This window comes from Verticillium alfalfae, genomic scaffold (genome assembly GCF_000150825.1).
Source record: "Verticillium alfalfae VaMs.102 supercont1.5 genomic scaffold, whole genome shotgun sequence".
Classification (NCBI taxonomy): domain Eukaryota; kingdom Fungi; phylum Ascomycota; class Sordariomycetes; order Glomerellales; family Plectosphaerellaceae; genus Verticillium; species Verticillium alfalfae.
In genome coordinates this window covers 207063-219981 of record NW_003315034.1, presented here as the reverse complement: position 1 = coordinate 219981, position 12919 = coordinate 207063, and the positions used below count along the sequence as shown (strand labels likewise).

General features: G+C 55.9%; 5 protein-coding genes and 1 non-coding gene across 6 annotated transcripts in view; 3 read left to right on the top strand and 3 right to left on the bottom strand.

Moving 5' to 3' along the window:
• VDBG_04401 (ATP-dependent protease La) overlaps positions 1 to 2393 on the bottom strand; it is a gene marked incomplete at both ends in the record, with an annotated part of 3598 nt that extends 1205 nt beyond the window's left edge. Inside the window, one exon of the mRNA XM_003004749.1 lies at positions 59 to 2393. Coding sequence (XP_003004795.1) covers positions 59 to 2332 — 2274 coding nt within the window. The remainder of the gene's footprint in view (positions 1 to 58) is intronic.
• A 918-nt stretch (positions 2394 to 3311) lies between these two features.
• On the top strand, positions 3312 to 3812 carry VDBG_04400 (predicted protein; the record flags this gene model as incomplete). Its single annotated transcript, XM_003004748.1, has 1 exon — positions 3312 to 3812. One exon carries the CDS (start codon positions 3312 to 3314, stop codon positions 3810 to 3812), a length of 501 nt encoding a protein of 166 aa, XP_003004794.1.
• A 41-nt stretch (positions 3813 to 3853) lies between these two features.
• VDBG_04399 (glutathione S-transferase II) lies at positions 3854 to 4892 on the bottom strand (the record flags this gene model as incomplete). Its single annotated transcript, XM_003004747.1, has 4 exons — positions 3854 to 4212; positions 4292 to 4671; positions 4742 to 4803; positions 4856 to 4892. 4 exons carry the CDS (start codon positions 4890 to 4892, stop codon positions 4035 to 4037), a joined length of 657 nt encoding a protein of 218 aa, XP_003004793.1.
• A 933-nt stretch (positions 4893 to 5825) lies between these two features.
• VDBG_15089 lies at positions 5826 to 5908 on the bottom strand. Its single transcript has one exon. It is a non-coding gene; the product is annotated as a tRNA-Arg (tRNA).
• Positions 5909 to 9544: 3636 nt separating this feature from the next.
• Positions 9545 to 10897, top strand: VDBG_04398 (guanine nucleotide-binding protein alpha-3 subunit; the record flags this gene model as incomplete). Its single annotated transcript, XM_003004746.1, has 6 exons — positions 9545 to 9668; positions 9734 to 10079; positions 10138 to 10266; positions 10324 to 10453; positions 10506 to 10744; positions 10798 to 10897. The coding sequence occupies 6 exons, from the start codon at positions 9545 to 9547 to the stop codon at positions 10895 to 10897; spliced, it is 1068 nt and encodes a 355-aa protein (XP_003004792.1).
• Positions 10898 to 12787: 1890 nt separating this feature from the next.
• Positions 12788 to 12919, top strand: part of VDBG_04397 (glycogen phosphorylase) — a gene marked incomplete at both ends in the record, with an annotated part of 3841 nt that continues 3709 nt past the window's right edge. Inside the window, one exon of the mRNA XM_003004745.1 lies at positions 12788 to 12807. Within this exon, the coding sequence (XP_003004791.1) occupies positions 12788 to 12807 (20 nt within the window). The remainder of the gene's footprint in view (positions 12808 to 12919) is intronic.

Genomic DNA, 12919 nt, shown 5'->3' with positions numbered 1-12919 from the left:
CCTCTTTGGCGGCGGGAGCCAGGTAGCGCTCGGCGATGGCCATCGGCTCGTCGGCAACGTAGCCGGAGAGCTGGATGAGCTCCATGCGGTCGAGCAGGGGACGGGGGATCGTGTCGGTCATGTTGGCAGTGCAGACGAAGAGAACCTTGGACAGATCGACGGGCACATCCATGTAGTGGTCGAGGAAAGAGCTGTTCTGCTCCGGGTCGAGAAGCTCTAGCAGGGCCGAAGAAGGGTCTCCCTGGTAGCCGCGCCCAATCTTGTCAATCTCGTCAATGAGGATCAGGGGGTTCTCCGTCTGGCACTTCTTCAAGGCTTGGATGATGCGGCCGGGCAGCGCACCGACGTAGGTTCGACGGTGGCCCTTAATCTCAGCAACGTCGGTGAGGCCACCGACACTGAAGCGGTAGTACTGGCGGTTCAGCGCGCGGGCGATGGACTTGCCAATGGACGTTTTGCCAACGCCGGGAGGGCCGACGAAGCAGAGGATCTTACCCTCGACAGTGCCGCGCAACTTGCCGACGGCGATGAACTCGAGAATACGGTCCTTGACATCTTTGAGGCCGTAGTGATCCTCATCGAGGACTGACATGGCATTTTTGATGCCAAAGTTCTCGGCACTGCGTTGGCCCCAAGGGATCTGGGTCAGCCAGTCCAGGTAGTTCCGCGTCACGTTGAACTCGGAGGCGGCGGGCTCGAGATGAGCGAGCTTGTTGATCTCGTCGTCAAAGACCTTGCGGACGGCGTCGGGCATAGCCAGCTTGTCGGCCTTCTCCTTGAACTTTTCCACGAGCTTATCCTTGCCATCCGACTCGAGTCCGAGCTCGCGGCGAATGCCCTTCATCTGCTCCATGAGCCAGTATTCGCGCTGGCGCTTTGTGATCTTGCTCTCGACATCCTTGGTGATCTTGGACTGCAGCTGGGCATTCATGAGCTCCTTCTTGAGGACGATCAGGGCCTTTTGCATGCGCTCCTCAACGTTGAGCGACGACAAGACTTCTTGCAGTTCACCCTGCTCGCCGGACGAGACCGCCGCAGCAAAGTCGGCGAGCTTGGCGGGCTCGGACGTGACGTTGCCCGTCGACTGGCTCATGGAGAAGGTGGAAATCTGATCACGAAAGAGGCTGTTCATGGTGGCAACCTCTTTGAAGACGTTGACAATCTCGTTCGTTACGGCACGGATGACGGCAGACTTGGGATCGTAGGGTTCCTCGGTCAGGTTCTCGACGTTGACGAGGCTAACGTCGTAACGCTTAAGGAACGCGGTAGGCTCGTACTTTTCGGCGACTGCGTCGGGCTTGGCCGGGCTGACAGCGCTCTCCTCAAAGGAAGCAACGACGTCGCCCTTCTTGTCGGTCTGAACGTCGTCCTCAACGGGCTTCTGGGGGATCGGTTCCGGGGTGGCGGCCACGGGGTCAACCTTGGCCTCGCTCACCTTAGTGGCTGCATCGCCTTCCTTCACGTTGGGCGGCAGGAGGCTAGAGAGACGAATTCGGCGGTGAGGGTATAGGATGGCGGTCAGACTGCCCTGCTCGCCGTGCATCGGAAAGGCGCTTGTGATCTGGGCGAAGACACCGGTGTCGTAGACGTCGTCGGGATTACGAATGACATCCTCGTCGGCGTTCTCGTCCTTGAAGAGGAAGGCACCAACGTATGGCTGGCCGCGCTTGATCATCTCGGTAATGGCAGCAGCCACGTTGGGGTCCTTGATGGTGATGGCCTTGTAGAATCCGGGGAAAAGAGGTCGCTTCGCGATGGGGATAGCGAGGACCTGGGGGTAGACGTCGGGCACGACAGGCTTCTGCAGGCTGCGCTCGGCGGACTTGCGGCCGCGGCGGCCACCGTCACTGGCGCCAGACCCAGATCCATCACCCGAAGAGCCGGAGGAGCCGCCTGCCGCGCTGCCGGCCTTGCCATCGGCGGCACCCTCGCTCTTAGCGGCGGCATCGGCGGCGGATCCTGATGCTGGTCCCTTGGATGCCTCGGCCAGCTCGTCTTCCAGCTCGCGTTGGTTCTCTAGATTGGCCTTCTTCTCGTCTTCGGACAGGGACTCGACGGAGCGGTCGAAGAAGCCTTGGTCTTTGTCCTTGTCTTCTTTGAGTGCGCGTGATGATGTGGAAAAGGCAGCGAGGGTGTGTGGTCGGGCATTAGAGGAGCATGAGGTGGGCACTCGTCGGCTCTGTGTGACGACGGCAGGGGCGGCGGCGGCGGCAGAGGATTGCCACGCGGGATTTGTGGTCCATAACCTTCGGGCAGGTTGTGTTCGCATCCGTCTCGCGGCGTTCTGAGGAACGAGGGTAAGGCGCCTCGGCAAGGTCGTCCGAAGCACCATGGTGACTGTGCAGCCTCGGACGTGGAGAAGTCGGGAGGGTGGGATGAGGAAGGCGCGTCGGCGGGATGCGCGTCTGTGGTGGATGCAATAGTAGGGGAGGAGGCGAAATAGTGTACAATTGACGCTGTCGGGTGGGTGATGATGTCTACGTTTCTGGGTAGACCGTGCCTGGTGCCTGTTGGTCGGTGGAAGCTCGTCGCTCTTCGCGGAGCTTTATTAATCATACCGCCAAAGTGGATGATGCGCATCCCCCAAAATTTGACGACACTGGCAGTCTGGCTGGGTGAACCTCGGATGAAGGGGGTGAGCTAGCCGCGCCAGGTTAGCGGAGGGTGGCTCGAGGCTGCCCTGCGTGCGTACCTTCTTCCTCTCATGGAGAGCCACCTTGCCGACTGAGCCTCGCAAGTGGCCATATGCTCGGCTGCAACAATTGAGCAGTATCTTCTTTTTTAATTGCGTCACACCATTTTTACCTGTTAGACTCACATACACTCTCCTTCTTCGTTCCCTTCGGACGTTTGAGTCGCATGCGAGCGAGTACCAACACTGTAGGGATCCCAGCGGACGCTGTGCCAATGTGCGTCTGCGGGGAAGAGAGCAGCAGTAGCGACCCCACAATGCAGGACAGCAGGTGCACCTCACATGCGCAGATGCCGTGGCTCAGAGCAGGTCAGAGCACGTCGGAAGGGTCCGAGTGACAATTGATGGTACATTCGTCCATCCATACATGCCGACCAGTGCTTTCTGAGCAGACCTCATCAGAGTACGACCTAGCGTTATCCCCTCTTTCATCTCTCGACCAGCCTCCTCTCACTACCAGGCTTCCTCCTGGCTCTATTCACGGTTCACTTGAATACCCCTCCTCCTTATCCCCCTCTTCATCCTGCTTCAAGGACTCTTCATCCTCCTTCAAGTACCCTTCATCCTCCTTCTCAGAACTTCTCAGAAGTCGCCTCCGCCCGCCGCCGATATCCTCGCCATGCCCTCCTCCTCTGTGTCTTCTGGCCTCTCCAAGCTGACCCTCGACAACAAGTCCAAGCCCAAAGCAAAGCAGCCCGTGGCCGACTCGTGGGAGGACGAAGACTCGGCCTCCGACTCGGAAACACCAGCACCCCCTACCGTCAACTCGGGCGCCCAGGCACCGCCCCCGACGCCCATCTCGCCAACGCACCAGTCTTCCGGCACCACGCGCCAATGGGCCTCCATGGGCACCGATGCCGGCTTGGGCCCCGGCCCCGGCCCGCGCTCCCCGCTGTCTCCCGACGCTGAACGCCGTCGGCCCGAGAAGACGGACGCTGTGGCGCGGAGACTCATTGCCGGCGCGCTGGGCGTCAAGGCGCCCAAGATGACTGAGGAGCAGCGAGCGTACGAGAAGAGCGTCAGGGAGCAGGAGCGCAAGAGGCGCGACGCTGAGAAGGAGCGAGAGAAGAGAGCACAGGAGGAGGCTGAGCGGGCCAAGGCCGCCGTGTGGGAGGACTAACTAGAAGAAGGCCGCTGCGAGCCACAGTGGTTCGATGCATTACGATCATGATCAATTTTTGAGGGGGGGGGATGTAGCTAGATTAAGTGACGATACTTGCCTGGCCCTCGCTGAAGTGTGTGCAGCTACGATTGAAGAGGTTCTCCAGAATTTCGCAGTTTCATGCAAAGGAAATCAAAATCGTGATGACAGCCAGCCCATGCTGGATCTTTGCTCAGCGCCTCAGCGACCGGCTGCTTGCCTCTGCAGAACGTCCTTGATGATCGGCCTCTCCGTAACCCGCCGGTGCCATGCCACAAAGTTGGGATACTTCTTCTCCACCTTCTCATCCCAATCTGGCTTGAGAATCACGTTCTCGGCCGCGGCGTTCCAGTTGACAAAGGCAATGTCGGCGTACGTGCTGCCCTCGTCAGCATCATGTTCGTTGCAGAGCAGCCTCGCGAGCACGATCGCAAGAAGACGCTGAGGCCAAAACTCACCACTTGTCGCCGACGAGATACTCCTTTGCCTCCAGTAGCTTGTCGAGCACCGAGAGAACGCGCACCGTCTGTTCGACGTACCGCTCCTTGGCCGAGGGAAGGTCCTCGGGATGGTACTTGGCGAACCAGACAGCTTGGCCAAAGTAGGGACCCTGGCCCGTGCCCTGGAAGTGGAGGAACTGGCGAAGGTGGTGCTTCTCGGGGAAGCTCGAGATGCTGAGCCTTTCCTCCTTGTCGTACGTTTCGATGAGGTACTCGATGATGGCACCAGACTCCCAGAGCGTAATGTTTGTGTTGGGGTCGACAACGGTGGGCACACGGCCGTTCGGGTTGAGGAGGGTATAGGGCTCCTGCTTGACAGCGGAGAAGTCGACGTTTTCCTGTGACCGCGTCAGAAGGTTGCTCATCATGTGAACGGCTCAGACACAGGCGGCGGGGGAAAACGCTGACCGTCTCATAGGGGACGCCCAGTTCTTCCAGGATCATGACGACCTTCCACGGATTGGGTCCGGCTGCGAGGCAGGTTAGCAATGATTGCTACCATGAAGTGTCCTGTGTTCCTACCATGTCCATAGAGCGTGATAGGCTTGAGTGAAGACATGTTTGATATCGAAGTGATGTGCTGTGGCTAGGTTGGAGATCGGCAGATGTCAGGTTCTCAGTTATAAGCTGAATGCTTCGTGAGGCCGAGGGAATGAGACTACAGTCATAGGGGCGAGTCAACCAGCAACTTTATAGATCTTCCCTCTTCGATATTGCAGGCATGGTGAACAACCATTGAGAAAATGCAGTGTCGGTCATGCAGTATAGACCGCTCAATAACAACCGTAGGTCTGCGTTGCAACACCATCCATGTTACTCGGCTTGCGCCATGATTGGGTCCTGCGCCGCTGCATATTGGCAACCTCCCGCAGACACACCCCAGACGATGACGCCCAGAAGCCTGGAGACCCGCTTTAGATGTCCACGGGTGTCGTTTCTTACAAATGCTGTCGAGATCAATGGCGCTCTCAACCCCGTCGAAACATCGCGCGCGGTCTACATGCGTCAGCCGACGACAGGCCGCAGCCATATGGCGGCCAAACGGTCGCTGCCGCCAATGGTACCAGAGCTTTTGTCGTCGCATGTTTCCTGTGCCATCCCACTTGACCAACTGCGCCGACGGCATGCGTTTTAACGGCTCCCGATAGCCGTAAAGCGTCAGCCTCGAAGTGGCACAGACTCGAAAGGCTACAACCATTGGCTCAACAAAGCTGCGAACGTGTGCCTGTGTAGGTATGTGTGTGGCCTTGTTCGTGTTCTTTGGCACTTTTGTGCTAAAAAGGGGGAGGGGTTTGGTAAGGAATATTGGTAAGCGAAGTAAGACTACAGCTTGCTCATCTGCATTTCTGATACTGGCAATGAAGGGCCCTCCCCGGTAGTGAATGGTTTGCAACAACGCATCGTAGTGGCAGTGTGTGGAAGGGACGCAATGTGGGCACTAAAAAAGATTCAGATCATTGATAGAGTGAAACTGTCGCAGGCAAAAATACAAACTCCACGGCGAGGCTCGAACTCGCAACCTTATGATATCTCTGTGTGTAGAAGTCATACGCGCTACCATTGCGCCACGCGGAGCAAATTTGGATTGGGATTCTAGTCTCTGCGCTGTGCATTATATCCCGCAGGCTGCGACGATCTCGGCCAACCTGTCCGCCTTTCGGAAGTTAAGCTTGAGTGGCCTATGCACCAAACCACGAGTGCGGCATACCGAGCTCGTTATAGGCCAGGTTTGAGTCACCGACCGCAACTTCGGAGTCGGGTATTTGTGGCGCCCCTGGACAATAAAGGCGGAACTCTGTCCTTCCGTGTTGGTCATCGTCTCCAACATTTAGTGCAAGTCAAGCCATGTTGTTCTGGTCCCAACAATCAAGCGCCCTTTCCCTTGTTTGTGGGTATCTATCGGTCGCAGGTCACCTTGTTCTTCGAGTTTTGCCTGCTGCAATTGTACCGACTACTATGGTCGGCCTGAAAATATGTGAGGAGTTTTCGATTTGTGTTGATGTGCAGTGCATACCATGGAAAAGCTCCTGAAAGTTTGTTACCTTTGCGACTCTTGTATAGGATGGTCAAGTGTGCTTGCACCATGCCGTCTGCCGCAAAGACGCTGCGTTCTCGCCGAGTCGATCGTGCATCGCTCGACACACATATCTAGGCGACCAGTGGTAATGTGAACCGCAAGAATGTGGTTCAAACATGATGTTAGTCAGCCGGCGTGGCTGCACCCGAAATGAAGCAACTTGAAACACGACAGAGTCAGCCAGGTTTGGGTGCGCCATCCAAATGCGTTCGAATGGCGCCAGGTGTCCGACTTGCATGCGTGCGTGAAGAGTCAGGGTGCATCGGCATGAATTTCTCGTTCAGGAAGTTGCGAGGTCCAAGAGCAGGGGTATCGTGGAAAAAACACGCCCGAAAACCAGTGACCCTTATCTGTGCGCTCATATTCACATGCGAGGTGCAAATGGCGAGTGCGAACTCGAGTTCCACATCATTGGTCTTCCACTATAGCATCATCGTTGTGCGAGAGCCTGACAGTGATGCCTCAGTGCCTCGATGCCTCAATGCTCCCGACAGTTGGGCTTCGTCTAGTATGACAACGGAGCCACGTGCAGTCCCTGTAGGCATTCGTGTGTTCCACCGGCAGTCACAACGTGAACCGCCAATGAGATTTCTCACGCGCGCCGCGTATCAAGCTTGGCAGTGGGCATACGAGCACGGACTCTAGAGCACCTCGGTGCGACTAGAGAATGCCACTTTGACTTTTCAGTGGAGATAAGCCTTCCGGCGGAAGGCAGGGAAATTCCAGGAAACGCTGGTTGTGATCGATGCTCGGGCTTGATGCAGACTTTTGCCAATGAAGTTCTGCGAGGTTCATCACATGGTTGCTTGTTGGTGTGTTGCTGAAGTCGTCGCGATCAACGAGCTGAGCACTCCGCGATTTCGAATACAATGTTGCTGCTACCAAAGCCCTCCGGCTGCGGGGTGCCTCTGCACAATCTCGATACAGACGTGCAACTCAGCTCTCCCTTCACCTTCCTGAGCCTCCCATGTCTCGAGTGGCTGTAGGGCCGATTGATGGTCCCAGTACCAGCAGAGATTCGCTAGGGCGTCTTAAGGGAACATGACACCGAAATCGAGGAGAGGCTGGCGCCTTAGATGTGTAACAAAGTGCAGTGGCGGCTGCGATGGATGCAGGGCGGAAAAGGGAGGGGGGAAAAGCAAACTGTATCCGTTGTGTCACCAACCAGTGCAGGGGAGGGTGCCCAAACTTCACGTCCACCAAAGGCATGAAGCCTCCTGCCAAGCCTCAATGGGACTAGCTCAGCGACGATTCTAACGGGCGGGCTGACCAACCTGCTAGTTTTGAGGGGTGAGGCTTTTGGCTTGCGAGAGCCGATGCGTGAGTGAAATGCTGGGGGAGAGGTGATCGACTCTTTGTTCGGCGCCGAGTCAATGCGGTGTCCAGTGATGTGCATAACCTGTGTGGGCGTGAGGTGTGAGGCTGTGTGTCGAGCACGTCATGTCGTGCGTAGGTACACGACCTTCGGCGCAAACTTCATCCTTGCTGCCGCTTACTGGTATGGAAGAGAATGACATGTCAGACATTATTCGTGGCAGAACAGGATGCAAAATCGATGTGAATCATCCAGCTCCTGTCGAATCCGAGGTGTTCTGGGGTGAACCTGGGTAAAAATGAGAGACTGTTGAGGGTCGAGGGTAGACGATACTTTAGATTGGAGGTGGACCCTCTGCCCCCCGAGTCGCTATATTACGAGAAGTGAAGACGTTGCGTTGCTGACGGAGAATCTCCCGATGCACAGGCGAACAGAATCCCTGGTACCTGTGTCTTTGGCGCAAGCACGAAAGGTAGCGAACGTGCGCAGTTCGCTGAAGAAGAAGCACGGATTGCGGCGTGCACCAGTCTTTAACATTTCGAGACCGGCTCTGAGGTGAAGCAACAATCTCTATCAGGACAGCAAGGGGCCACTTTGTAGGCTCGATTAACACGTTTGCTCTATTGTGGACGCCCGTGGTTTGCAGGCCCTGGTTCACCTTCGACGCCTAGATGCTGGGCTCGCCCTGAAGCTTGCTCACCTTGCCTTACCTACCTTGCCCACCTACCTAGGTAGGTAGGGTACCTCATCTTCAAGTTTGGCATTAAGAGTGCGGAGATGCCTGGCCTCGAAACCTTGAGGCCGTGTGGTACAATTGAGATGCTGGCGCCCGATTCGGCGGTGGAAGTACTGCCCCAGTCTCGAGGTGGGAAACCCCATCCCCAGCCGCCCCTGCCATCACACTCCTGGCTTCTTACTGGCCACTGCCCTCTGGCTGCTGGTGGCGCCCCCCCCAAGCGCCCCCCATTGACCCTCGAACCCTCGACCATTCAGCCCGCTCCTGCCCTGTGGATGGAACCCAGCCAGAAAAGAAGCTATCCATTCCAATGCGCTTTCCTCCTCACTACAGGTGCCTGCTCCTCCTTCCCTCCCCTTCCTCCACCGTCACCTCCTTACGACACACGACTCGCCGACCCGGGCTTCCGACCTGACTTCATCAATAGCACGCTGCAAAGTAAAATCGTCAATTCCAACTTTTGCTGCGGACCGTCTCGTTGGAACCTGCTCGCTCCGTCGGCCATAACCATACTCGGCCAGAGTCGACTACTCTTCCCCTGCATTATCGCATCTTCGAACCGCTGACCACGTATTACCCACTTTCGTCCGCTAGTCAGCCATCTCCAGACGGAACATAGCAACCTGACCAACCGACCCCTTTCGATTCCTACGAAACTATCCGGCTCGATCATTGAGGTCGCTGAAATTCTTCAATTCATTTGCTGTCCAGGGAAGCGCAACATCCGTACCTCGACACGGCGCCCCCGTATCCCACGATACCCGACAGCCGACGTCGCAAGGCGGAACTCCAAGTAGCTACGTTGCTCGCCCACATTGATCGCTGTCCAACATCCAAAGCACTATCGCAATCCGTGTCACCATTATCTGTAAAGTGGCGGAAGAACAATCAATACTTGTTCCGCTCCTGTCTCGTCGTCTCGTCGTTCCGCTGAGGCCGCTTGCGATGGGCATGTGAAGGCGATTGGTACTGCGACAGATACGCCCACTCTTGGATTCTGCAACATCCCTCGCGGAATCAATCAATCGAAGTCTTTTACAACGTATCAACGCTCCTCCCGTCGCTCGACTCCCGACGTCAAAGATGGGTGCGTGTATGAGTTCAAATAACGAGGAGGTGGACCAAAAGAAGAAAAGCCAGGCCATTGACCGGCAACTGGAGGAGGATTCTAGACGACTTAGGCGCGAGTGCAAGATTCTTCTTCTTGGTAAGTTGACATATCACACAACACTCTGCATTTTATATACATTCTGCTCACGCACTCTTGAACAGGTTCCGGCGAGAGCGGCAAGTCGACGATCGTTAAGCAGATGAAGATCATACATCTGAAGGGATACTCCGAAGACGAGCTTTATAATTACCGACCAACGGTCTTTAAGAACCTTGTCGAATGCGCAAAAGCTGTCATTCTCGCCATGCGCCAGTTCGAGCTAGATCTTTCTACCCCCGAGAACAAGGAATACGCCGACTTTCTCATGGACTACACAGTCGAATCTGGTCCCCAAGCACATATTGACCCGCAGATTGGCCTGGCGATACAATCGATATGGGGGGACCCGGCAAAAGACCAATTGATGGAGAGACAGACCGAGTTCTATCTAATGGACTCAGCGGAATAGTGAGCCTTTCGTCAGGACGCTTCAGATGTGAACTGGTGGCTAACCATCGACGTTTAGCTTTTTCCAGGAAGTCATGCGAATAGTTGCGCCAGATTACCTCCCCAGTGAGATGGACGTGCTCCGAGCTAGAACCAAGACGACAGGCATCTACGAGACACGATTCCAGATGGGCCAACTCAGCATCCAGTAAGGGTTCCATGAAGTGTCGAGTACATGTAGTCGGCATGCTGACTGTTGATGTAGCATGTTTGATGTCGGAGGTCAGCGGAGCGAGCGGAAGAAGTGGATACACTGCTTCGAGAATGTAACGTCGATTATTTTCTGCGTTGCCCTCAGCGAGTACGATCAGGTGTTGCTAGAAGAGAGCAGCCAGGTGAGCCGCAGCTCCAGACACCGTCGTGAGCAAGGTGTGCTGACAAGATCAGAACCGCATGATGGAGAGCTTGCTCCTTTTCGACTCCGTGGTCAACTCGCGGTGGTTCATGAGGACAAGCATCATCCTGTTCCTAAACAAGGTTGACATTTTTAAGCAAAAGCTTAACCGATCGCCGATGGCAAACTACTTCCCGGATTACTCGGGAGGCAACGATGTCAATAAAGCAGCCAAATACTTGCTGTGGCGCTTCAACCAGGTCAACAGAGCGCACCTGCACCTCTATCCCCAGTATGCTTATCTAGCCCCGAACAGACGTTGAACATTTGCTTACCTCCTTTCAGTCTCACTCAAGCGACGGACACGTCAAATATCCGTCTTGTCTTTGCAGCGGTCAAGGAGACAATTCTCAACAATGCCCTGAGAGACTCGGGTATTCTCTAATGGAAAGGCGCGCGTTTCCGGCCCGCCGAAGATTGATGATGTCTTGACAAGACCTTTCTTATGTTTTTCCATGTGAGCGATTGCAGCATTGCCCGGCGTTGGGGCGGAAAGACTGCTGGCGGCGTTGGCGTTTCGTTTGGCTCCACGCTCTCTGCACACGCGACATGATAGTGAGATCTTTGGAGTAGTCCGATTGGGTGGGTTATTTGCATTCCTTACTCCGAGAGATCTCGGTGTGAGGTATGGCCCAACGTGGTTTCCCAATGTGTGCGCTGGGGCGGCTTTGCCGTGGCGGAAGCTACGGAGAGGCTCTCGACACAGAGAACGGCACAGACCTCTGCCTTCAAATGTTTTATTAGCGAAAAGCCCAACATTCGAGGGCGCAGCGCTTGATGCGAAGACCAGCGAATGGGAGGCCCCGAGTGTCATGTGAGGCTATCATGATGCCTGACGTGACGAGATCGAAGGGTTGATATTTTGGTCAGCGTGTTAGGGGGCCGAACAACTTTGAGACCCCACGGACCAACAGCGAAAGTGAACAATTCTTTCTTCTCCTCTTGTTTCGCCGTGTGTCTATGACTTGGCAGGGTGCTGAGAAGTGCTAAAATCGAGACAGCCCGATAGGGAACGACTGTCGCGTAGGATCGTTTGGTAGGTAAGGTACCTAGCGGAGGGTTGATGGTCTTTAGAGGGGCTCACAGTGAGGGAAAGGCACCAAGAGGAGCTTGTGTGGGGTCAATGGAGCCCTAAGCTCCAGGCGCCCGCAACACAAACAAGCTCTTCCCTGTCCGTAGACAGCTCGCCTCAGCTCAGCTCCCACTTTGCCCTCCCTTCACTCACTTTTCTCCATTCCTGACTATATTGAGTGGAAGGATGGTCGGTGCTTGCAGTTGCTTGTCATTCTGGCCGACAATCAGTTCCGGCGGCCCCGGTCCCACTGAGGCTCCATGCATCTCAACGAGTCCTGGCACGACCAGTACCAGTAAGAGCGCCAGCGCCAGCAGCGTCGATGTGGATAGAAGGGTAGGTTCCCAACACAGGCGGGTCTATTGCGGGCCTGGCGGGGGAGGGGGCCAAACAACGCGCGCCAGCAAGCACGCCCCAGGATGCATGCAGAGCGAAGAGGAACGAGTCGAGCTACTCGTGTCAAGACGCGAATATGGTTGGGTTCCTCATGGGAGGGTGTCCTGTTCTGCACCTTGCCGCTGCCTGATATCGCAGTATGGGCATTGACTGGAAATTGCCATGGGCGTGAAACGAAGACATGCAAAGGAAGTCGTCACCCCGCATCATGGCTCCCAGACTACCATGCAAGTGTAGCATGTGGGACACCCAAGTTACGATGGTAGGAGCCTTGCCTATGGAATAAACGCCGGTCAAGAGGGGTTGGTGCATCGTTCGAGGCCCATTTGTCCGACCCGCACGCCCAGGAAAGATTCCTGAAGCAGCAGCAACCACCACACATGGTGTGAGGCGGCGTCCCATTTTGATCTGATCTGATCTGATCTGGGTTGGTCTGGCCACGGGCCCACCCCACCCCAGCCCGGTCGGCTTGGTTGACTCGACCGCGACGCTACCTACCTTTCGCCTCGCCTGCAGCAGGCAGCTTGGTAGCTTCGCTTCCGCTTCTTAATCACGCCTCCCCGCTCCATTCCTCGCTGTCATTCCTCCCCCTTTCTTCTCCCAGTCCGTTTGCTCAACACCAATCGGCCCCGAAAGCATCACCAGCAGTTTTTCTCTTTACTTTACCTCTGGGGCCGTCTTGCTGAGTAGGATCACTGCTCGATTGCTCAAGTCCCCTCGCTACTTCACCGAGTAAGTCTCTCCAACTTCAAATGCTCCTCTCCTGGACATGCGTAATCGACCACCGAGCTCGGCAACGCCGGCGCCATGTCTCTATCTGTCTCGAGGTCAGAGCATCAACTTCAACAGCAATGGCAATCATTTTCTCACCCAACTGCCATCTGAAGGGGGAGCTGCCTCTTCTTACTGAGCTTGTTGGCACTTCTTTGAGTGGGCACG